The sequence below is a fragment of the Melanerpes formicivorus genome, unplaced genomic scaffold (assembly GCF_026170545.1).
Source record: "Melanerpes formicivorus ecotype bairdi unplaced genomic scaffold, bMelFor1.0.p_v2 SCAF_21, whole genome shotgun sequence".
In the NCBI taxonomy this organism is placed as follows: Eukaryota; Metazoa; Chordata; class Aves; order Piciformes; family Picidae; genus Melanerpes; species Melanerpes formicivorus.
The window spans coordinates 3,898,614-3,923,073 of record NW_027142373.1 but is presented as its reverse complement, the minus strand read 5'-3'; the positions used below and the strand labels follow the sequence as shown (position 1 = coordinate 3,923,073).

Below are 24,460 nucleotides of genomic sequence, written 5' to 3'. Positions count from 1 at the left end.
GTACTTACATTTACCCGTAAAGCACCAACCACTCTGTATTTGAAGTAAGTATTAGTTACAACCTGCCTGAAGACTTCAATATCCTTCTGCACATGGACAACAGTATGTAAAAAGGAAATTTCAGTAACTAATGCTAGAGAAAGCTCTCTCAGCTTCATCACTTCCACGTGGACTTGAATTGACTATCCCTTGTCTCGTTTTGGAGCTAGTTTAAGCCAACAAGGACACAGACCATAGATGGGTTTGGCAGTGCCTCTGGCTTTGCAGGTAAGTTATCACTTGGTTCTCTTGATCTTAAAACAGGTTATAATAAAACGATCCCTGTTCTCCACAAACTGAATGTATTGGAAGCCTGCCAGCTATGATTACTCACAGTGTTACACAGAGATCACGTAATAGCTCCTGAAAAGACCACAGCCTTGCTTGTAAGCATAGTTTCTAATCGGCAATGCAAGAATGCAAGTCTCTGCTTTAAGAGACGTTACACAACGTGTCCAGTCTTCCTGCTCTTGGCTACAAGCACTTGGGTCATCTGGAAAGATCAGTTCATGATCTTTGGCATTTGCTATACATGTTTTTCTTTTGTTAATATTATAAATGTTAACCTATTAAATGATAATAAAGGCCAGGAGTAGAAAAACGCTTCATAGTTTCAGCTTTTTTCCTTGTTTTTCCTTTTTCTTCTTCCTGTTTACATTCCAGTGCTACAATTGTTCCTTTGGTGTTTGTATCTCTCAAGTTTTCATCAAAAATTACCATAGCCTGTCCCACCCCCTTGCTTGCTGCCAAGTGACACACTGACCTATATTTAGCTCTCTTTCAACCATAAATCAAAAGGCTTCCTTCTTTTTTTGCCCTTCCTTGAACATTTTTCAATTTGTTGACATCTTTCTGACAATGAAGTGATTTCAGGTTTGAACTGGGAGGCACAGATCAGTTTCACAAACAGATTACAACCCTTCTAACTTGCAATTATTGGGGTTTTTTAACTTGAACATACACAAACATAGTTACATTTTCTGTAAGTTTTCAAAACTTGTGTCAACAGCAATTTATTCACTTACAAACCTAAACTTTGCCTCTTGCCTGACAACCCTAGTCAGAAATTGCAAGGGGAGGAAAAAAAAAGACCAAAAAAAGATCCCCCAAACCCCAAAACCAACACAAAACAAAACCAAACCTAAACAGCTTCTCAGTCCATTTTAATTAATAAATTCCCAGTACATTCTTATACAGAAACACTTCATCTCTCTACTGACTGTCTTCTACACACAATGTTTTCATCAATATCATTATAAAACCATATTTAACTGCCAGTGCTGTCTTCAAATACACACTAAATTAGAAATCTCCAGCATTCTGACAAGATTTAGAAGCCACATTCCAACACAGAATCATACTCCAGTCATCTGCAGTATTCGGACTCTCTGAGGCTTCTACTTACATATATGATGACCGTAAAATACAGTAAAAGACATTCACTAGCTCTTAAAACAGATGTTGTTCTGCCCAGAAATGTGAAAAGGAAAGAGATGGCATGAAAGATTTCCAGCATTCCACAAAAAAATTGCTAATACATTACCTTCAGTTGAAGCAGCATCAATCATTACTCGTTTCATGAGGACTGGTTCCAATCCAAAGTCAAACACAACAGTTTGGCGAAAAGTTCCAAAGATTTCTGTGTTGAAGGCTATGCTGACTTTGTAAATATAATGATCTATTCCATTCTGGACCATTTTGCCTCCTATCCATTCCTGACAGTTTTCTGGAACTTCTTGTGATACCTGGGTAGTGCTGTCTCCAGCAGATATTGCAACGATACTAAAATGTGGACGATGGGCATCATAAAGCAATGCCACTCGATACAGCATTCTTGCAGGCTAGGAAAAAAATGCAAAGGTTGAAATGACTGTTGGAAGACTGAAAATACTTCAGGATTATCTTTATTTGCAATCAGCGAATGAGAGCATCTACCAACTCTCAGCTTCTCAGAGCAGGGACAAGTCCTGCCTGCTTTCCAGAAATCCAGGCAGTTGATACAAAATCACCAGAGCTGCCGGGAAAATAGAAAGAGAGAAGGGGTGGTGCTAGGAAGTGTTTCTATTTTAAGCAGAATTATGTAATTGAAACCTTAATCACAAAAGGTTATGGCCCTCCTTCCAGTTATTATTGACTGACTTTCAAAAGGTAAGTAGTCCTACCTTACAGGTGAGAGCAAATGTCCATGTCTGATGAGATTTTTTGGTGGTGACAGTTACCGACAGCTCAGGGTTATGTTCTACTCTCACTCCTTCTACACATTCACTAAGCTAGATTAAAAGAAAAAGAAGAGAACATTAAACTTCTACAGGCAGCATCAAAGTGAAAACACTCAGGAAAACGTAGCATTTTTTTTAAACAGGAAGTGGAAAGAATGGTTTCCTTGGCTGTGCAGGATTGATGCAAGTCCTGCATAGGAATTAATAAAAATATGCACTAATTGAGAGAGACAAGCAAGCCAAATCTACCAGATCATACAGTGCAAGGGAAGAACAGAACCATTTAAGGACAATTAACTGCAGGACTTGATTTGCAAAATCCAGATTAATTGTAAATGTTTACAGTAGAATATGATTTCATTTGGAAAGAAGAATCTGATATAATAAGGCCCAAAGAATGCTACTGCAAAAAAAAAGATCTCCGTGACATCTCAATGAGACTACAAGAGACACCAGGAAACTAGGATCAGGCTTTCGTCTCATTAATGCACTTGGCAGAAAGTCCACAAACTCAACTCTGATAGTAAGGGCCAAAAGCAGGCTTGCCTGTTAGCTTTGAATATGAGCAGATAGGGAAGATGTGTATTTTCCTTACCACTTTCTCAGGAGATAATGAATTCATCCATTTCTCAATCAAGGTTTCCATGTAACTGCCTGAACATTGCTTGTTTTCTTTCTGCTGTTTCAATCTGATCAGGCGGGACGCGTATCGTTTCTGCCACTCTGTTAGCTCTTCCTGGGAATGTGCTGAAGTACACTGTGCACCGTACCTGCAGATCCCTTGCTCTAGAAATCTGCAGAAAATAGGAAAACTGATGATGCCTTGAACTTTTCCATCTCTGATTATAAAAATGAAATGTATCAAAATCTAAAGTCAGAAGGGCAGTCTTTAAGTCTCTCTCACAAAACTCACTGAATCATCATAGAATCCTAGAATGGCTTAGGCTGGAATGGACCTTAGAGATCACCTACTGCCACCTCCCCACCATGGGCAGCGATATCTCTCAACTAGACTTGGCTGCTCAAGGACTCCTCCAATCTGACCTCGAACACCCCCCAGGGAGGGGGCATCCAGAACCTCCTTGGGCAGAGGGACTCCTATTCCAGAGTTTCACCACTCTCATACTGAAGAACTTCTTCCTAAACTTACTTTTCCTCAGCTTCAAACCAATCCTCCTTGTCCTATTGCTAGATGCCCTTATGAAAAGTCTCTCTCCAGCCTTCCTTCAGGTATTGGAGGAGAGCTCTAAGGTGCCCCTGGAGTCTTGTGTTCTCCATACTGATCTTCTCTAGGCTGAGAAGGCAGTTTAGTCCACACGAAGTGATATGGAGATACAGAAATGTACACAGCATTAATTAAGAGAAGCAGCAGCCTCTCTTACTGCAAAATCCAGAAATTATATTGAATTTCTTGGAAACAGAGGGGGACAGAGGTCGTTTTAAGAAATTTCCAGCTTCAAAGAAAAAAGAATCAAGTGCTTGTACAGCAATTAACACAATGAGATCATGGACAATCCCTGAAATGACTGGGCCCTGTATTAATATGAATAAAACGCTGTAAATCAGGAGCCAAGGGAAAATATAGCACAACTTCCTCCAGCAGTTACATTATTAGCTGATAAATACTCATTCAAAGTTTCTCCTGGAGCAACAGTGACATCACATGGCTCTTTCTGCGAAATACACCTACACAGAAATTGTCACTCCAAGGGAGGGTTTAATCACCTCCTTTTGTGAAGGCTTCTGGGTTTGCAGAGGTTACGGAGTTGTTACCAAACTACATTTCTCACTCAATGGCATGTGCTGATATTCCTAAGGCCTCTATATGATTTTAGTTCTCACATTTTATTGCAAGTCTGGACAAATGCCTGTGTAACGTGGGAGCTATTTTCATAATTAAATTTGTATTAAAATTATAAAACACAAGGCAGTAGCTGCACCTTCATCATTCTTCAGAACTGAAAGACTTGAAAAACAGATGACAAAATGAGGAATAAAATGGGCAGGGTGAGTTCTGAAGGTACTAAGCAAGTATTGAATACACAAACACTGGGCCATGAGGCTGGTTGGTTTGGTTGGTTTGCATAAGAAGATTATAAAGAGTGAATGTAAGCATCACATTTATTATAAATGAAGTCAAGCAGGCTGATCTCTGTCAGGATATTGAGTTTATAGAAACTCTGTAAACATAATTACATTTGAATTTCATGTGGATATCTATGTACATACTTATATTAAGAATCAATTCAAACAGTGCTGAGTTACTGTAAAAAAGACAGGATGCACCAAGACTAAATTAATACAAATCAGGAGCCCACAGCACTGATGAAGGCAGAAGGAGAGGCTCAGGGAGTGAATAAACTTTACATGATAAATGTATTACATGATGTAACAGGAACTAGAATTGTGAACTTTGAGCTGTGTAACAAAACAAAACACCTATGACATGAAAACCTTGCAGCAAAAGTACCTGTATATCTAGGCCATACTTTTATCAGTGGTTATCATTTGATTTAGCATCAACTTTTCCTTTAATAAAAGTTTAATTATTTAAAGGGTTTTATGCCCTAACTGTAAATAAAACTACCATGATAAATGTCAGGATGTTACTAAAGAATTTCTCAAGCTATGTTCCCTAATACATTTTGAATGAAAATATTTGTCTTGGCAGTCAATATCAATATTTCTCTTGTCAGTTTTCCAATTCACCATTGCATTGGAAGGCTAAAGTACAATTACAATTTTCATGGCCCAGAGTAAATGGAGCGCAAGCGTAAAAAATTGTTGACTTGTTCTTATTAGCTAGATAGCAGATTTCAAATTAAGTGGTTTTCCTTTTCATTATTTAATAGGCAAACATATTACTTTAAAATTTGTCATCATTATGCCAGTTTTCCAAGTCCTCATTCTTCATATTTTTAACAGATTCCCCTCCCCCCCCCATTTTCACTTCCTTAATATCTCCTGCAATTCTATAGCTTCATTATCTAGAATAAATATGCTGTACTCCTACTGCTTTACAGTACACAGGGGAAAAACAAACCTCAGCTACAAAAATTCATATTCAGTACCTGTAACTGCCTCCTCAAAACTAACTAAAATCTTTAGTCCATGGTCAGAATACTGCTGTTCATATGGGTTTGCTGAGTGATGCACATCCTTCTCACTGTGTGGGTTAATAATGTGCATAAAGCTAATTACAGCTCTAGTGGAAAAATGTTTCAGAGCAATGGTTGGGAACGTGCTATAGATGTAACCGAAAATCAGTGGCCCAAATTCAGCAAGCCAATCATGTCATTTAAAAAGCAGGTCAGATTCCTGCTCATGTTTTTAAAAGAATACATTTGCATCAGTTACTGAATCCAGTGCAGAACGATGCTTCCTCTCCAAATATATTAATTTAGTTTTGTGTAAATAGCAACGATTAAGACCACAAACTGCAGGCAACTTTGACTGGAGAAGTGAAAAATACAAGGTGGAGAAATTTCAGTACAAGCCATTGGATCTTCAGCAAGGCAATTCACCTCTGTGTAGTTGAGCTTACACAAAGTGGAAATAGCGAGATGTGCACACCTCACTGTGCTTCACTTTGCTAACAGTCTGTGAGAACTTTTCACTGCTCTGAACTTACACAAATTAGGAAAGGTAGGAGAAAAAGACAAATGTTGCCTCGTCACTAGAAAAGCAGTCCTCAAACCACTCTTATGAAAATGGATCTAAACTGAAGTGCTTCTGGATAGAATGACCCTTCCAAAAACCTGTGAACAAACCCACACCGGTTCTAACAAGTACCTTCATTTTCCTGACCTCCTAACCATTCTGTCAGCAGCTAAATAAAGGAGGAAATGTCATGATCCCTTGGAGAATGTTGATATAAAGCAATCATTTTACCTTTTACATAGTGTATATTCCTCACTGCTTGTGACTCCCCTAGGTGGAGGGCGGAACTGCCAGCCATCCCGGGACCCTGCAGAGCAGTCAAAACCTCAGTTATGTTTCTAATCACCAAGTTTGTCTGAGTCAGTAACTGTCCAGGGAACCATATCTCTAAACATCAACCCAAAATGTATTTGTACACAAGCAGAATTATCCACAAAAAAATTAATTTTCAATTGCTTATTCATTTACAACAAAGATCTAAAGGTTAAAAAGGCAAGTTTCAATCAATTGCAGAATGGAGCAAGCTCTGATACAGCACTTTGACCAATAAAGAAAAGCTTCTGCCTCTAAATTTAATCAGTGATGAGGTAATTTTACCTCAATACCCAGGGCCCATCACAACAGTCAAGCCCTTTTTTTTTTGCTTTATGACTACCATGCAGTGCTGAACATTCAGGAGAATCCAAGTCTTTTCACTGCAAAATGAAGTAGCTTTAGAACAGAGTTTCATACCTTCTTCTAAATCTTCTACATGATATCCTGATGGTACTTTGCCAGCTGCCTACAATTACATTTCAGAAAACATAGTTAGAAAGGAGTACGAGACATTTTCATCAACAAGAACTGCTTTGGCTTCTTCACTGTCAAAACGTGGTTTAGACCAATACAGAAATGTTAATTAGAAGTCTGAAATCACTTCCACTCAAACACGAATTTCCTATTAAGCTAACAACTGGCTTGCAGCTGCTGATAAAAGGAATTCTGACAAGCACAGTGAGTCCACTCAATGACAGAAGAAAATTTTAGGGGTTTTTAACCAGACCAGATTCCACCTTGTTCTAATGTGGATTGCAATGAAGTTTTATAAAAGCCCAAAGTCTCAACTATATTAGGATGTGTTTCAACTTTGAAATGACACTTAAAATAAATCCCAAGTCAATGACAATGGATTAAAAAAAAATAAAACCAAACAAAAAAAAACCAACCACATAATCCCCAAGCAAACAAATGCAAAACAAGAAGTGGCAATTTAATCCATAGATATGACAACTAGTTTGAAAAAAAAAGTGACATAAAAAGTGGGCATTTATATTCATTAATCAATTTCTTAAGTAATGCCTCTTACTCCAGAATCATTCCCAATAGAGAAAAGTATAATAAATAAATAATACAGATCTGACCACTTTGAATTCCTTTTCCTTGCTACTTCCAGAGTTACGAACCTAGCTGTATCTATCTCTACTTTCTCATATGTCATAGAAGATTGTGATGAAAGGCTCCTGAATAGGGAGGTGATAAAGACCAACAGACCAATGGAAACAATAATGTTTGAACCAGTATGTTCACAATGAGCTGGATCTCCTGGGACACACCAAACAAGCCTTTCAGCTGCTCCAGGTACTGCTCATTATTTTCCCAATAACATGCTCATTATTACCTCTGTTTCAGCAAGAAGTGTTTTCAGTCGTGTCAGATCTTTAGTTACCATCCCGTTCTGGGGGGAGAAAGAATATGAGTATGTCAAACACATCAAACTTCACATGCATTACCCCACAGCAAATGAGTTCATTTCCTCCCCACAACACCACCAAGGAGAAGGGCAAGAAGGAAAAATGAGTTTAACTTACAATGCACAATTTTAATGTCGTATTACACAATGACGAGCAAACATTGTGGTGAAAAAAAGAATTCTATACTGGCCAAAACCAACACTGGACTTATAAAGCAAGTATGGATATAGAACAAGGCAGAAGAGCATGCAGAACACATTAAGAGGAAAAATTTCTCATGAAGTTTAGCTCCCACTCAAAGCCAGTATTAACATCTACAATACCTACTGACTGCTCCATCTCCTGTATCAAAAGCTATGTGACCAGCAGGATGAGGGAGGTGATTCCACCCCTCTGCTCTCACAAGACCCTACCTGGAGTACTGCATCCAGTTCTGGGGCCTGCAACATAAGAGGGGCATGGAACTGCTCAAGTGGGTCCAGAGGAGGGCCATGAAGATGATCAAAGAACTGGAGAACCTGCCTTATGGGTAGAGGCTGTTCAGCCTGGAGGAAAAAAGGCTTCTTCCTAAAGGAGGCCTCATAAACAGCCTTCCAGTACCTGCAGGGGGTCAACAGGAAAGCCAGGAAGGGACTTTTTACAAGGGCTTGTAGTGACAGGACAAGAGCCAATGGCTTTAAGCTTGAGAAGAGCAGATTTAGACTGGACATTTGGAAGAAACTCTTTACAGTGGGGGTGGTGAGACACTGGAACAGGTTGCCCACAGAGGTTGTGGATGCCCCCTCCCTGGAGGTGTTCAAAGCCAGGTTGGATGAGGCCTTGAGCAACCTGGGCTAGTGGGACATGTCCCTACCCATGACAAGGGGGTTGGAAACAGATGATCTTTAAGGTCCCTTCCAACCTAAACTATTCTATGAATTGATGAACATGCACAGTAGCCATGGATGCAGAATAGCCCAATGGATAAGGACTCAGAAGGTCTATGCTCTAGTATCAGCTTGGCTACTGGCCTGATGGGTGACCTCAGGCAATTCCCTTCACTTCTCCATGCCTCAGTTTCCCATCCGCAAAATGGGGACAGTGATAGTGACTGTCTTCATGGTGCACTTTGGAAGCTGCTAATGAAAATCACTATGCATGAGCCATATGCTATGGTTACTGAAACACTTTGGCTCTAAAGAAATTCACATCATAAACTTTCACTCTGTGCCAGTGACAGATTCATTTCTTCTTAAGGATCTGCCTTACAGATTACTAACTTCTACAGTTTCCTATGTCTTTATGTGCTGATGTAGACCACAATTTTTGGAGTTTTCACTCAAAAGCAAAGATTAGCCATGTAACTGAAAATATCTGCACATTCAACACATCTGAAGTTAAAAACTTACAAAACTGAACTTACCCAAAGTATGTAGCTAAGGGTAACAATTTCACACTAATGTAATTCAAAACTTCAATTAAAGGACCATGCATCTGTGGGTTTTATTTCAATCCTCTCTCAGAAAAATGATTTAAGTGCAACTACATTTGTTAGCCCTCTCCACATTTTGACTATGCTACTAAGCAGCAGAAATTGCTCTCTCTGTTGAAAACTTACACACTCACAATTCTCACACTTAAGGGGGGGGGGGAAGATTTTTCACTTCTTCAGCAGAAGGTTGCACATTGAACCTGTTGAGTTTAAATATATTACAGGATCAAAATGTTACCAAGAAACATTCTCTCAAGTCACTGGGGAGGAAACTGGATAGATTCCAACTCTTCGATAAATGCATTTCAGAACTTTGTTTCATTTCTTCTCTCAGACAGTGGCACAAGTCAGTAAATCAGTTGCTGATTTTAATACTGCCAGTGAAAACAACTGCCTCTAGCAACCCAAAGCTTGCTAAAAACCCCTCAAAGTCTGCTTTGGGACAACACTCTGGAATTACATCTGAAGCTACCTTTATGTGCAGAACAGCAGCTCAAAACAAGGGCACTGTATATTTCCCGCAATAAGGAGCTTTTGATTATTTAACTGGTTTTTCCTGAAGGCCAGTTTCCTTTCTACCTCACCAGGAATTTTTCAATGAAACTTTTTTTTTTTTCATTAGAAAACACCAGCTAAACAAAGAAAAAGCCCTTTTCTTTATGTAAAAATAGCCAATGGCAGGGGGGAAGGGAATTCAGGATATATACCAGACAGACAAACAAAACTCCCTCTCAAAACCAACCTACTGATTAAGTTAAGCACCAAGATATAGGAGACATGATCCAATTTCAAGGTAATAGACTCTCCTACAACAGTTTCTGATGTCACTTATATTTTCCTCATGGTCTAACCTGAGCTGCTCTTGCCTGTGCAATAACCATACTTCTGGATTTATCATCACCAGCATTTCATGGTGATGAACTGCATGATCACAGAAATAAAAAGAACAGTATCCTTTGGAGACTTAGGTATGTTCCTTATTTTCCCCAGATGAGGAGTCACATAAGAGTCAGAACAACTTACATGTATGGAGTTAAAAGCATCTGTACAAGTTTTGACAGGTCAAGGGTAAAATAGAAGCTTTGAACTCTAACCTTTATCTTTGGAAATGCAAAGCTTTTGTTTTCTTCCTGAAAAGCTTTTCATGCTGTCTTAAAATTTGTCATGGGCCAGCTATTTAGAACTCCTGTCAATATTTTTTCTGCTTTAATGGCTAAACTTCCTGAAGTACATACAAAATGGTGTCAGGTGCAACTCTTAAAAGTAAGCAAAAAAGTTTGAGGTTTATGTTGGTTTAGTCAATCGCATAAATATTGGAATTATTTTGCATTCTCTGAGGATTCAGAGCTTTCCCAAATTGTAGCAACTCCGAAACCCTGGTAATGCAACAGCCTAGGTATCCTGATGAGATACGTATGCCCATACACTTATCTCTGTTCTTGTCATACAAGTAATTTTTCTTGCAACCTGCCAGCGAAACATATGTTCAGAGGTTTGTTATTAAACAAAAAGGAAACACAAAACTGCTTTTTTCAGTTGTGGAGATTGCAGCAAACCCACTTACCAGTGATTCACCCATCAGTGATTTGGAAAGAACATTAGACACAATTTGCAGCTTCCCTTTAAGATGCATGCAGCAGAGCACTGCACGGAAAGATCCATCTCCCTTGGCCAGCCCCTCTCCCAGCACTGCAACACAAATCAGCAACTATTAGCTTCACCACAGTATAGATTTAAATACAGTATACACAGTTTTCCTTCACCTTTAACACGAAAATAAAGTTTGAAACTTGGGTTGAATCCATGGCTTCTGGAAAAGACAAGTCTTGGATGTAAAGTATTACTTGCTCTTGTCTAATATTAACTTGAAATACTAACTCCCACTATCTAAGACATGCTGCACACCAGCTCAAAAAAGGTTGCAATTTTTACATGCTAAAATAGACAAAACTTAAATATGGGAAGGGTAAATTGAAATATCTGACAGACACAAAGGACCTCCTCTTCACAGAAAGGGGGGGAAAAAATAGCAACCAACAACCTCTCAGTAACACAAACATGCTCAGGAAGATCCATTCATGCTCACAAAAAGCATGCCCTGTCGTTTCCAAATATAGCAAACCTCCTTGTGGTCAATTCCTGCTACTTTAAAAGGGCTTTTATTCACTTACACTGGATAAAGTGCAGGATATAGGAACGATTGTTTGAGTCGAGAAATTTACAGGCTCCATGTAACAGAAAACTTTCCTAATGCCTTCTAGCACTGGATCAGATAGCTAGCCAAACAGACACTTCCATTGACACTTCCAACAGTGAAAGGATTTATTTCACCATATAGACGTGCTTCAGACAAGCAGGAGTAACACTTAATCATATATATTACCTGTCCAGAAAATTAAATGCCAGAGTGACTAAAAAGCTAGTAAGCTAAGTTCGGGTGTCAAAAAGAAGGCTGGACAGTTGTTTAAAGTGAAGGAATTATAATATATATTACTGTTATTGCAGGCAACACAAACATCTGTGTTTATACTGCTACTCATGCAGATGCAAACAGCTCCTGTTAGTGCTAACAGGAATTTTACATCCACCACAACTTTGGGAGTCATAAATCCAAACTCTTCACTCAACAGACATTCACATCGTTAACAGAAATTGCATGAAAGACTAAAGGAAAAAAATAGTCCCACAAAGCATTCACGTAAAACGAACTAGACATCTCTTCAAAATGCAATGGTAACTAAAGCCTGTTTATAAAATGCCTCAAAGACTAGTCTGAATTCACCCCTCTAACGACACTGACCACATGTCCAAAAATAGAGCTTACTTCCCAAAACAGAAGCAGCAGCGCCAGAAATAGCTGTACCATGTCTGACAGTTTGCTATTTTAGCCTCAACGATTCCACATCCAATTATGATATTTCATATCACTAAATGTGATATCACCAAACTAAAACATACAGTTGCACAGAAAAGTTCCAACACAGGAACCAGTATTTTCTTGTAAAGACTGGGGGAAATAATTGACTGGATTGTAAGTTTCTTGTAACAGTGCAGCCAGTATGCTATAAAGAATGTGCACTTCTCCAGCTCTTCCTAAAGGTTCTGATCATTCAGGTTAAAATAAAACACTCTCATAGGTATGCAACGTGTCAAGTCTTGTATAAAGACAGAAGAACAGCTTGAATAAAACTTTGTGGAAAAAAAAAACCTTGTATCAAAGAAGGGTTGAGTATCAGATATCCCATACTAAGGTTGCTTCTTCCTAAGGATATTTCAAACATAAAGCTGCGGCCTTTCAAGATCATAAAACCAGATACTCTAAACTGTCTGATGCTAGGCTACAACTGATGACAGCACATCACAGGGAACCTCAACCAAACGATTAATATATTCATAGAAATATGGAGGGTGTATACAAACATACACACACACTACTTTTATATACATACATAAATACAGCATTAATAAGCCCAAAAATGACCTTTTAGATACGGGAAAAATATTTGCAGAACATGCTAGCACAAATTAAGGAAATTAACATCAAACTGGATGCTACTTCTTTGTTACTAATATACATTTGAAAGCTGTCTTCCCTATTTAATAAAAAATAAATAAAACTAGAGATCAGTGCTCCTATTCCACCCACTTCTAAAGCCCATCCAGTGAGAGAAGAAAAAGTTAGGCTGACAGTTCCTTTGAAATACTGATAACTGACACATATGCCAAGAAAAGTTTCACAGATGTCACCCATCTACCTCAAGACAAACCCATCAGCTCTCATCAATGAGAATATTATTCATTAACCAGCATTCTCCCTCCTACCTCCTTTAGCCATCATTCATCTTTCCATATGTCTCCCTCTCACTTTTATTTGCCATCATGAAAGACAACTGTGAGGTTAGTCAGAATATTACACCCTTGGCATGTATCACCAGTTAAAAGAAGCAGCTTTAAAAAAAAATACCCAGACTATTTTAAGAGTCATACTGATTAAGTTCAACTTTAATCCTACACCCACAGAAATCAAGTTTACTTTTCTCAGTTTTGTTTTGTAGACCTTCATAAGCAGGCTGTAGAGCCCCACAGTTTCTCCAGACTATGACTTGAGTGAAGACAAATGCATTTAAAAGAAACAAATTACATAAAACTACTAAAACTCCCCATAAAACCAGAAAGGAAGGACTGAAAGTTTATCATTCCTAGCACAATGATGGAATGTCAGAGCAGCTTAGCAAAACTGTGGTTTGAGGAAATTTCCTTTTAAATACAAGAGGAATTAAGGAACTAAAAACTGAAAGGTGGAATCTACCCACCTTTTATTTCCAAATCTAACCAGTAAACTCTGCTCCAAAGCTTCCTAAACTCAGCTAAGAGTTCTCAGTGGGTTTTTAATCACTTGCATTACAAATGAATAACAGAACATTAGGCAGGCTGGTTAATTCCTTTAAAAACACCCTGACTGAAGAAGGCAGCGAAACAGGAAAGGCTCAACTTCAAAGTGATATATGTACATTTAGAAGCTATAGCAAACAGGAATAAATGCAAGCACATGATCTGGATTTCCTCTGAATCAAATCCCAAACACAAACCAAAATATCCACTGTGTCCCTAGGAAGAAAGTCAAGAACAAGCAGATGCCTCTGTCTTCCCAAGAATCCTAATGTTACCAGTTCATCCTCACTTGTATACTAAAGTATCTGTTAAATTATATTATAGCTGTTATCAAACAAATTATCAAATTAGCTGTTATATCTGTTATATGAAATAGCACTACTGTGCCAAAGACATGCATTTGAGTACTGGTATTTGAAAATTAGTTACAAAATAGTGAGATAGCTCTCTTTTATTTTTGAGGGGGGGAAAAAACAAAAAAAGGACAGAAAAAAAGTAGAAAAAGTTGTGTAAAGCAGACACATCATTTTAACTAGCTAAAAAACCACACTGTTAGTAAACTAATAAATCTGGGCACAGGTTTTTAATAGTCCAGAAAACTGACTGCAATTTATAACACTATAATGGGGAAAAGAAAAAAAAAAAAAAAAAAAGAATAAGCATACCATGCCTACAGTCTTCATCTGCTTGCCCATACTTTTTCTGAAAGGTAAAACATGAAAAGTTTAAAAATAGCATTATTCCAGTCAGCACAAACAACTACATGCTTGAATTACACGTCTCTTTAAACTTTTTAGACTCCATTACCTCGCCTTTTCCTGGGTGGAACGTGTAAAGAACATCAGTCACATGTCAGATATAATAAAATTCATTCTTGGAACACTTTTTCCTCAAATTCTCAGCAAACTGTCATGTTAAAAGAGGAACACGAATGGGCGAAGGGATAGGTTTTATGTGAATCTGTAAGTGGCTCACAACACTCAGGATAAAATACAAACCCAACTTCCTTTCCCAGCCACTTGAATTTTTATTGTTTTTTAACTTGCACTAATATGCTGCTGTTGAAATTTGTCAGATGTGTATTTTACTTTACTCTGTCCTGCCAGTGGTGATTAAAAAAACTACTTGGCTTAGTAAAACAAGAAGGAAAATTCAGATTGTTTTTCTCTCTTTGTTTTTTTTCAAATGGTAAGCCTTCAAGTATCTATATAATTCGTATCTTTTACTAGGAAGGGTTTGATCACAACTATGTTTCCAAAGGCCCTGAAGACCTACTGCAATAATTTCACTATGATGAACATCCTGATACTGCCTCTCAGGATTTTCAGAGGCATCAGGGTCAGAAATGGATTAAATGCTGCTAAGCACCTACCTGTATATGGAAATAACTCTGAGAAGCCAAGTGTGTAGTAACACAATTTTCATTAAAAAACAGCCTTAGTTATTTCTGAATCTCCTCCCCTGAGGAGCCCTAAGATAGGTCACATCTTAAATTAAGAAGTTTCCCAGTTCCTGTTTTGCACACTGAAGAGTTCAGTCCAGCTCTTTAAAGACTGCTTAAAACTGCCCCTGAATCAGATGGGCAAGATTTATCTTAAAGCCGCCCAGCAAGGTCTTACAACTTGGCCAAGCTTTTTCTATTTGAGATGAAATTGCTCATATCCAATACTTGAAGATTCAGAAAGGTAAGGAAAAATGTAGGTTCATTAAGCAAGTTGTGGGTTTATTCCTGAGCGCTGTAATGTCATTTCCTTTAAGAAACTGTAGGTCTCTGATGTTTTAAAGGAAGGACACAAATTTGGAGACAGTATCAACTATCATTCAGGGGTATGCCTCTTGCCCTGCATTTACAAACCTTTACAAAAGCCCTAGATGTTCATATAAAAATCTGCCAGAGCCTAAAAGTTAACATCTTTCACCAGATATGCTCTAGCCTAGCAATGGAAAACTAGGATATGATCAAGTATTACAAGACTAACATTAGGTCTGTGCAAATGGAGATAAATTATATAAGAATCAGTCATCTGAATCCTGACACTTTTTAATTCTGTTTTTTGAAAGTGTTTAGATTGGCAACCTTAATATGCTCTTTAAAGATAAGGTAATTTGGTGTGCAATTCAGCATAACTGCACAAACATACTACTCTGAAACCAGGTATTTTGCCTTCCTGGCATATATATTTAAATACATATATATGATTTTTTACAGTATGTGTTTTTGCTTTTTTTTTCAGAGACTTGTGATTCAGACCCAAAGTACTTGGAGTTCCCAATCCCAAAAAATAAATAGATCAGGGAAAACTAGAAGACAGAAGCCTCATATATTCTTATCAAGAAGGATTCTGTGGCAAACCACATGCCAATCACAGGAAAACTCTGAATTTTATTTAAATCTTGATGGTACAAGATAATTGATTGTTCTTTCCAGTTCACTAAATACTATTAAAGAGTCACACTCACAAGTTGTAAAAAGGAAGCAATTCTATACAGAAGAGTCTCGATTTTGATGCGGTCGATTTCTGCCTGGCATGCCTCCGGGAGGTGAGCTGGGGGGTACTGGCTGAGGGAAAGGAGAGCCTCTGTGCAATGCTTCACTGCCACTTCATAATCCTGCTGCTTAAGAGATTCACATGCTTGTTCACATGACTTCTCTGGTCTTCTGTCTGCCATGACTCAGGGACAGAAATCCTAGAGTGGGGGCAGAGGGGATGATAAAATGTTGGTTAGCTGCATAATGGCAGTGACAACTTGCCAACCAACGTCCATTCCCATCTCAAGGTGTCATATCACATCCCTTCACTTTATGCCATTTGACTTCCTATCCCAAACTTCCTAACTAACCTCTTCCCAGTCTTCTCTCCATTGCTCCCAACTCTCGATTTAGATTCTAACTCAAGAAGATACTTATGCCTGTGACTGATTTTAAGAATGTATGCAGTGATTTCTAATTTTAAAGTCAGCATGGATTTAAGTACTTTGCTACAGAGAGGCACTGGGGTCTTCCCTGGCAACATGATCATTGTTTTGGAAGAAATACATCTTATGGAAGAAACCCATTTCATCCACCAACTGCTCCTTCTCCGAGCCTGCAGCCATTTGCTCCACCACACTGTGCCCTTCAAAGCACTTCTCACCTATGATCAAGGGAAGGAGTTTCTACCTCTGCCTGGATGAAACACAATGTGGATGGACAAGGATGAATGAGAAAGGACCAGAGGTCAATAGAAAACCATTCATCTCTTCCTTCTCATGGCTTATTCCCATTTATATCCAAGAAAGCTGAGATACTCCTGGTCACACCAACACCTTTATGCAGGACTACTTAAATAATTTTTAAGTAAATATTTTTATGTGGGGAAAAAAAAAAAAAAAAACCTGAAACAGTTGTGATAAAAATCTGCATACAAGACAGACATTATCTGCCAATCAGCTGAGACAAATGGTTATGCACAACCTGAACCACCAGTAGAAAAGCAAAGCACATCCATAATGTGTCTAGATTCTCTCACTTCACTGACATATTTAAATGTGATCCACATCCCTAGAGATGCTGTGCTTTAAAAGGGACTTCACAAAAATATGTTCTGATAACAGAAGAGAGGAGGAAAATCTAAGAGCTCTCTTTTTCACCTTTAGCAAGCAGCACACTATCAATATTTGTGATTCTACATCAACTATTTTGATTGTCTCAAACATCTTTAGAACAATTTCACTGCAAGTATCTTCCTTTATACTTGATATTTTTAGGTTTTCAATCAACCTAAGGTAAAGTAACTTCCAGAAGTTAATCTGAAGGTGAAATAAATGCATTTTTCTTCCTTGAAAAATTATTCCTTATCCCATTCTTCTCATTAACACGTGCCCAAGCCAATATATGGTAGAAAGGTAAACAAGATTTCTCCTATATTATACTAGTGTTCTGTGTGTTCCCTTCAATTCCTGAAATCTGATTTCAGTATCACTATAGAAACTTAAAGGGATGTTGACTTCTCCAGACAATTTTGACTTAAACCTCCTTCCCTTTTACAACATTTATACAAAAATGTCTTGTACAACAATGTCTCTTCCCAAAAATGAAGGCACACAAGTACTCCTCCTCCTACACTATAACCTGGTGAGGCCACATGTGGAATACTGTGTCCACTTCTGGGCTCTTCAGTTCAAGGGCAAGGAACAGCCTGAAAGAGTCCAGCACAGAGCCACAAAGATGCTGAAGGGACTAAAACATCTCCCCACTAAGGAAAAGCTGAAGGAGCTGGGGCGCTTTAGCTTGGAGAAGAGACTGAGGGGTGACCTCATTCATGTTTATAAAGATGTGAAGGGAGAACAGAACCAGGCTCTGCTCAGTGATGTCCAGTGATAGGGCAAGGGACAAGCTGGAGCAGAGGAGGTGCCACAGCAACAGAGGGAAAAACTTTTTTACTGTGAGGGTGACAGAGCCCTGGAGCAGGCCCCCCAAAGAGATTGTAGTCTCCTTCTCTGGAGATATTCAAAACCTGCCTGGATGCATTCCTGTGTGACCAACTCTATGTGATGCTGCTCTGGATGGAGAGTTGGACTCAATGATTTTTCAAGGTCTCTTTCAAACTCTCACATTCTGTGCTTCTGTGATTAACATTCTGTAGTTATCCTGATCAAGATCTCTGCTCTATGCCTCTTTCTTAATAGTGACCTTACAAAATATCACTTCATTCATCCAGGTATTTCCTTTTCTGCTAAAAATCAGTCCCTATTTTTAATCAGAATAGAAACAGGCCAGAAGGTTTTGCATTTCCATACATAAATGTAAATCCATTCATGGATTAATTCTATTAACATCAAAGACACTCAGCTGTATCACTTAGGCACATATTTTCAATTATATAAATGTTAGGTATTCTTAAGCTGTTTATACAGGGATCCTTTCCAGCTACAACTAAAAATTACAGTGATTTTTTTGCTGGGAGAGGGAAAAGTGAGTGAGTGGCTGTGGCCTACATTTTGGGCCACTGTGAATTTTCCAAATCTAGGCTGTGCTTCAATAGTACTACACCAGTTAATTGATGTTTTTCTCATGTACAATCTGTTTTCCTCTTAAGGGACTGGGAAAAAAAAAAAAAAAGAAAAGGGGGGGAGGGAGGGGGAAGAGAGAGGATTTCATGAACACTGCTGTACTTTTGATTTCCTCATTTCCTGGCTGACATATAACCAAAATTCCTTTGACCAAAAGGCTGAGCAGAGCTTCTGTGTGTTTATCCCCAAAGAACTGATGACACACAGATCCCATCCTAAATGACCCAGCCAGCAGTACTGACAGGCATTTGAAAGTTGTTATCCAGCCCTTCTTCTCCAACATGGCACCGTGTAAAAAAGAAAGTAATGTGTTACTTACTGTATTATATTGGCTGTTTCGATAAATATTGAATTAGGAAACTGGATTTTACACGCCCACCAGCAGCCTACTGCACTGCAAAGGCAGCGCAATTCCTTCAGTCAACGTGAAGATTTAGAGAGCACTTCAGGGGACATGACTGACCCCAAGCAAAAACCTGTGGATTAAGTTAAGTGGAGCCAAGAGGAGTCAGGATCAAGCTGTTTGGCTGACTGGCTAAACTGAGTCATATCATCAGTGTTTCAGAGGGTAATTAAAAAAGCCACTCTAGTCACAGTGCAGGGATAACGCTGTGATAGATGAGGAGCTGCTGTGGTGTAGTTTGTTTAAGAAAAAAAAAAAAATCTAATTGTAACAAAAAAAAAAACACCACAACCAGTATGTGGACAACATATGGAAAATGATACAGTCAGGCTCTCCAATTTCATTTCCATTTATATCCACACGTACAGACAAACACACATATTTACTGGGTATTTGCACCATCTACTTCAGACTCCAAGTGCTTGAAACTGTTCCTCAGAGGCATGTGGCTCTTCCTGCTGACTCTTTAAAAAAACCCATGCTCCTAGTTTTGGTCCCTGGAGCTGTACCTAAATTAGCCACTGTGACTAGATTATGTGAATGTGAATTACACCCAGGCTTTCTCAAAATCTTGTCTGTTGTAGTACCAGTGCTGTATAACATCTTTGTCAGTGACATGGACAGTGGCATTGAATGCACCTTCATCCAGCTGACACGCTGGAGGGAACAAATGTCATCCAGAGGGACTTAAGAGGTGGGACCAAGCCAACTTCATGACGTTCAACATGGCCAAGTGGAAAGTCCCAGATCTGGGTCAGGGCAATCCCAACCACAAATATAGGCTGGGTTAGGAGTGGCTCAAGAACAGTCTCAAAGAAAAGGACTTGGGGGTGTCAGTTGACAAAAAGCTCACCATTAGTCAGCAATGGCCACTGCTATCCCAAAAGGTAGCCATGTGCTGGGCTGCATCAGAAGTGTGACCAGCAGGACAAGGAAGGTGATTCTGGCCCTCTACTCTGCTTTCATGAGACCCCACCATCTGGAGTACTGCATCCAGTTCTGGTGCCCTTGGCATAAGAGGGACATGGAACTGTTGGAGCAGGTCCAGAGGAGGGCCACAAAGATGATCAGAGTGCTGCAGAACCTCCTCCATGGGGACAGGCTGAGGGAACTATTCTAATGGCAAAGTTTAGTACATCTTCAAAACTTCAAGAAAGAAGCAGCAGGTGGACTCCAATTATCTCAAGTTACACATCTAAAATAGGTGGACTTACCTCAGAAAGTCAGGCACAATGTTTTATCAACAGAACCTTTACTGTCAATGGTCAAGTCAAAGCAATTTCTTGTAAAAGTATAGATCTTCCCCAACAATTTCTTAGCTTTGCATCATCTCACAGCAGCACTGTGCTGCCTACAGAAAGGCTCTCCATTTATGCACTCAAGTAAACAGTTAAACCCAGTGCCTGTGAGTTCCACCTGATATGACAGTAAAATATGATCTGGACTAGAGCACAGACAGAAATTTGCTCAACTCTTCTTCCCTGGCTAATCCATAACTCTTACCCTGACATCATACTTTGGCCCTCAAAAAAAAAACCTCCGGCCTTTAAGATGAACAAAACTTACTGATTATACATTTCTTTAAAGGCCAAGTTTTGCTCAGTTTAGCTTCCACAAAACAGCATTTAAAAGATCTGGTTAGTTCCAACTGGTGCAACTTAAACCTTGGTGTTTATTTCAATGAGCTGTGAGGGATTTGGGGTTCTCCCTACAACTAATGATTTTCAGGCTCAGTATTCCTAATGAGTATTTTGCCTTCTTTCCAAAGGGATTTTGTAAACAAACATGAAAAGAGTAACTAAAACCTAATCTCCAAATAGAACTGCACACTTCCCCTCCAGAACTGCAGAGGGGGCTGGGAATGGCAGAAGGGACAACTTGAGGAGGAAGAGTGATAAACAACATGATCTACACAGTCATTCACTCTCAAGTAAACACTACGCCTGCTTGGTGCAAAGGAGGCTTTTGAAGATTTACTCCACAGTCTGATGAGTCCAACTTCAAACTAAAAATCAGTGTAGGAGGAGAGAACATCATGAACTAAAATTTTAGTGTTTCACAGCATTTTAACTCATGACTGTGCACTTTCATGCTTCACAGCTTACCAATGTATTCTATAGAATCAAAGGGTCCATACATTAAGATAATGGTAAGTTAAAGCATGTGACATGTTCCTAAAAATTTTCAAACAGATGCTTTTTCAATTCACTGCAAAGCATCTAGCCAGATAACTCTCCCTGTACTTCATAAACAAACAGATTAGAGGGCACAATGCTGTTCCTATTAATGTTATTGGCAAAATTCCCAATGTCTGCCAAGACAGAAGGATCAGATCCAAGGTCTCGCATGCCAAGCTGACAAACAGTAGACAAGTCAGTAAATATTTGCATATTTTAACCAGACATTAACATCTCTTATAAAGATTTATGCTAAGGCAAAGATGTTCAACTTGCAGTCCTAGAGTGAGACTGGTAGGAATTTACTGTCAATGGAATATACTTCAAGAACCACATCCTGGGATTCACAAACTGAAGCAAATGAATGAGTCCCATTGCCATGGGGAACATGCAGGGGAAGAGCCTCTCCAGCTGCCTCCCATTACAATCCATAACCCTTCAAACAGCTCTGCTGTGAGAAATAAGCACCCAAATATTCCTTGCCAAAGCTATTCAGCTGTGTCCTCCTGTTAACAGCCCACTGTACTGCAGGAAAGGAGAGGAGAAGGCTTTGCCGTTCCATTGCCTATTGCGGTCAAGCTGGCACAGGCTCAGAGAAAGCAGGGCAGGAATTCAGCTCATTCTGCACTCTAAGGAAATGCGTGTGGTGACCACACCGAGTTTCCTAACCCTTTGCGATTTTTCAGCTCTTCTCACAAGTGGAAAGGCTGGCCACCAAACTGGACAGAAGTTTTAAATACATAATAAACGTGGGTAATACATCAAGACAAGACAGCCGGTTTATCACAACTTCCCAGCAATTCCTTTGAAGAGGGAAGAAGAGCTCTACCAGATTTATTTTTGCTCTGTCCTACTCAGTAACTTTTGAACTTCAAGTCAATCAGAACTGAATTTCACAGAAGTCTGAAGACTGAAGATGCTGCAAGATTTATGAAAAGTGTGTAACAAGACAGATAACAGACAGACTTTTTCAATCCACGCAGGGAAAGCATAAATTATAATTCAGTCTCTTATTGATACCAAGACATGAGCTACTCAATCAGTTACTGTCATGTGCTGCCATTTACCCACTGAGAGAGACAACGCTGAACCAAAGCATCACTCATCAGTAAAAATCTTATTTATTTTTCTTGTCCATAATGATAAAAGCCACAAACCACATTCATTAGCTTAACTGCTCAAGGACTTGGTTTCACTAAAGCAGTTTCCAAACCTTTTAGACTAGAGACACTATTTTTTGGCATGTGTTACCAGCAAAACGGAGAGGTAAGCAAACCACATATGAAGTCCTCAAAACTTTATTGTTTCCATAACACAGAAAAGTAGCATTTGGGAAGTGGAAAAAAAAATAATTGGTATGGACACAATCCCTGTAACTGGAGAATCTTCTAGTTATTCCTCACTGTAAATTATTAGGAAAAGACTGACAAGATACTTGAATTTCCACAACTGTGTTCTAGTTTGTGCCCCTTGTCCCTTGTACTGTCATTGGCCACCACTGAAAAGAGCTCAGCCCCATCCTTTTGGCCTCCCCCCTTTAGCTATTGACCAGATTCCCCTCTCAGGCTGCTGTTCTCCAGGCTAAACAGCTCCAGGTATCTCAGCATTTCCTCCTCACAGAGTTACTCCAGGTCCCTCAGCATCTTTGCAGCCCTCCATCGGGCTCCTCCAGTGTCCAACTCTCAAGACCCAGCAAAGAAAGTGAATTTGTCAGTCCACATAGGAAATTACAATAATATAGGGAAACAAAACATGGAATAATACATCTATCTACCGTTAAATCGTATTATATAGTTGCCCTGGCATCTCTAGTGATGCCATCTTAAGGCATGCTTGTACCTCTGGATGTTATGCAATTGTTTTTATAGTACTCAAAAATATAACTCAAGTACCTTTAGATAAGTAAAATAAAATCAAATATCTCTTTGTTTTCCTTACCTATAGTGAAAAGCTTATCTTTGCCTTAAGACAGAAAAAAGCATTTTATTCAAGCCCCCAGGAAGGAATAAAACACAGCTGCACAAAATACAGAAGCCACTTACTGAGACACACAGGAAGAAGCAGCACTTTCCCAGTGTCCTGACATACATATTATAAATAATCCCACACTCAGAAATCATTTAATGAAATGAGAGTAGATAATGATAGTGCACCATATCAATGTGAAAGACTTAAGAGAACAGAGAGAAAAAGGATGAAGTATCTTTCATGTGCAAGGCGCAGAGAAAAATGATCTGAAAGGAGCTTTTGCTTTGTTTTTATTTTAAGAATAATAGCAGAGATCTTCAGGACTCATTCATTGCAATCATGGATGAAGTCAGTAATAGTGGTTATACATAGTGCTCAGAAATGCACTGCACACCTTACAGAAAAATACAGAAGTCTCCACCCTTGAGAGAGGACAATCTAATCAGTTTTCTCAAATAACTGAATTACTCTGGTTAATGTTGTACAACTCCGGGCAAAATGACCCTATTTACATTCCAAAAATGATGTTAAATCTGAAATGGAGCATACAGAATGAGGAAAGCTTATTTCAAGGTTTTATTATACAGCATAACAGCAGCAAGAACTTCTGCTACATGGCCTCTAAGGAACACGATATGCTTGATTTTGGGAAGGGAAATAAAAGGACTTAGATGTTCATGATGTCCCCTACCATTAAATACTTAGATTATCCTTCCATGTTCCAAAACCAAAGAGCACCATAAATTATGAGGATAAGAGATCTCTGGCCATATAAACAGTGCTTTGAGTCTAATCCTGCAGACTTAATGTATAGAAGGAACACATCCACGTTTACTGAGAAAGGAAGAAGTGCCTGTGGGTGGTTTACCATTCATATAATGACAGTAACAAAAATATAGCAGCAATTGAGATTAAGAGCAAATGCCTTCCACATCTGGATCTCCGTGTTCTTTAAACCACTTCGCATACATCACAGGCAGCAAGGAGCCAGATTATTAATACTTCGCTACCTTTACTAACCTCTCTTGAATGTGGAAATAGTAGCAGAAAAGACTACATAGCCATTGGCAGCAACATTCACATGTGAACAAACTGCCCATCTCTGGCTCAAAATCTGAGAATAGCTCAATAGCTCACAGCACTTGTAATCACCCCAACCACCACACAAGTATCCCTAATATCTTCATCATCTGCCTTTAAAAAGATCCTTTCACACAGCTATCTGAAAACATCACTTACCTTGATCAAACTAAGCAAAAGAGATGGAAAGTCAAAGCGCATCTACCTGCCATCTCTTTGCTTTGTCTGAAAGCCACCCATAACTGACAGATACAAGATTCCTAGTTACA

At 39.0% G+C, this 24,460-nt stretch overlaps 1 protein-coding gene across 3 annotated transcripts in view; it reads right to left on the bottom strand.

The window, feature by feature from the left end:
• HELZ (helicase with zinc finger) overlaps positions 1 to 24,460 on the bottom strand; it is an 86,158-nt gene that overhangs the window by 52,081 nt on the left and 9,617 nt on the right. For 2 of the 3 annotated variants that reach the window (XM_068151116.1, XM_068151117.1), the window contains exons 2-10: positions 15,972 to 16,199; positions 14,177 to 14,213; positions 10,684 to 10,808; positions 7,576 to 7,632; positions 6,651 to 6,699; positions 6,150 to 6,225; positions 2,854 to 3,052; positions 2,202 to 2,309; positions 1,583 to 1,880 (exon numbers count right to left, since the gene is read on the bottom strand). In XM_068151116.1, the coding sequence (XP_068007217.1) occupies positions 1,583 to 1,880; positions 2,202 to 2,309; positions 2,854 to 3,052; positions 6,150 to 6,225; positions 6,651 to 6,699; positions 7,576 to 7,632; positions 10,684 to 10,808; positions 14,177 to 14,213; positions 15,972 to 16,181 (1,159 nt within the window). In that variant the 5' untranslated portion in view covers positions 16,182 to 16,199. The remainder of the gene's footprint in view (positions 1 to 1,582; positions 1,881 to 2,201; positions 2,310 to 2,853; positions 3,053 to 6,149; positions 6,226 to 6,650; positions 6,700 to 7,575; positions 7,633 to 10,683; positions 10,809 to 14,176; positions 14,214 to 15,971; positions 16,200 to 24,460) is intronic. The other variant, XM_068151118.1, reaches the window with a different exon arrangement.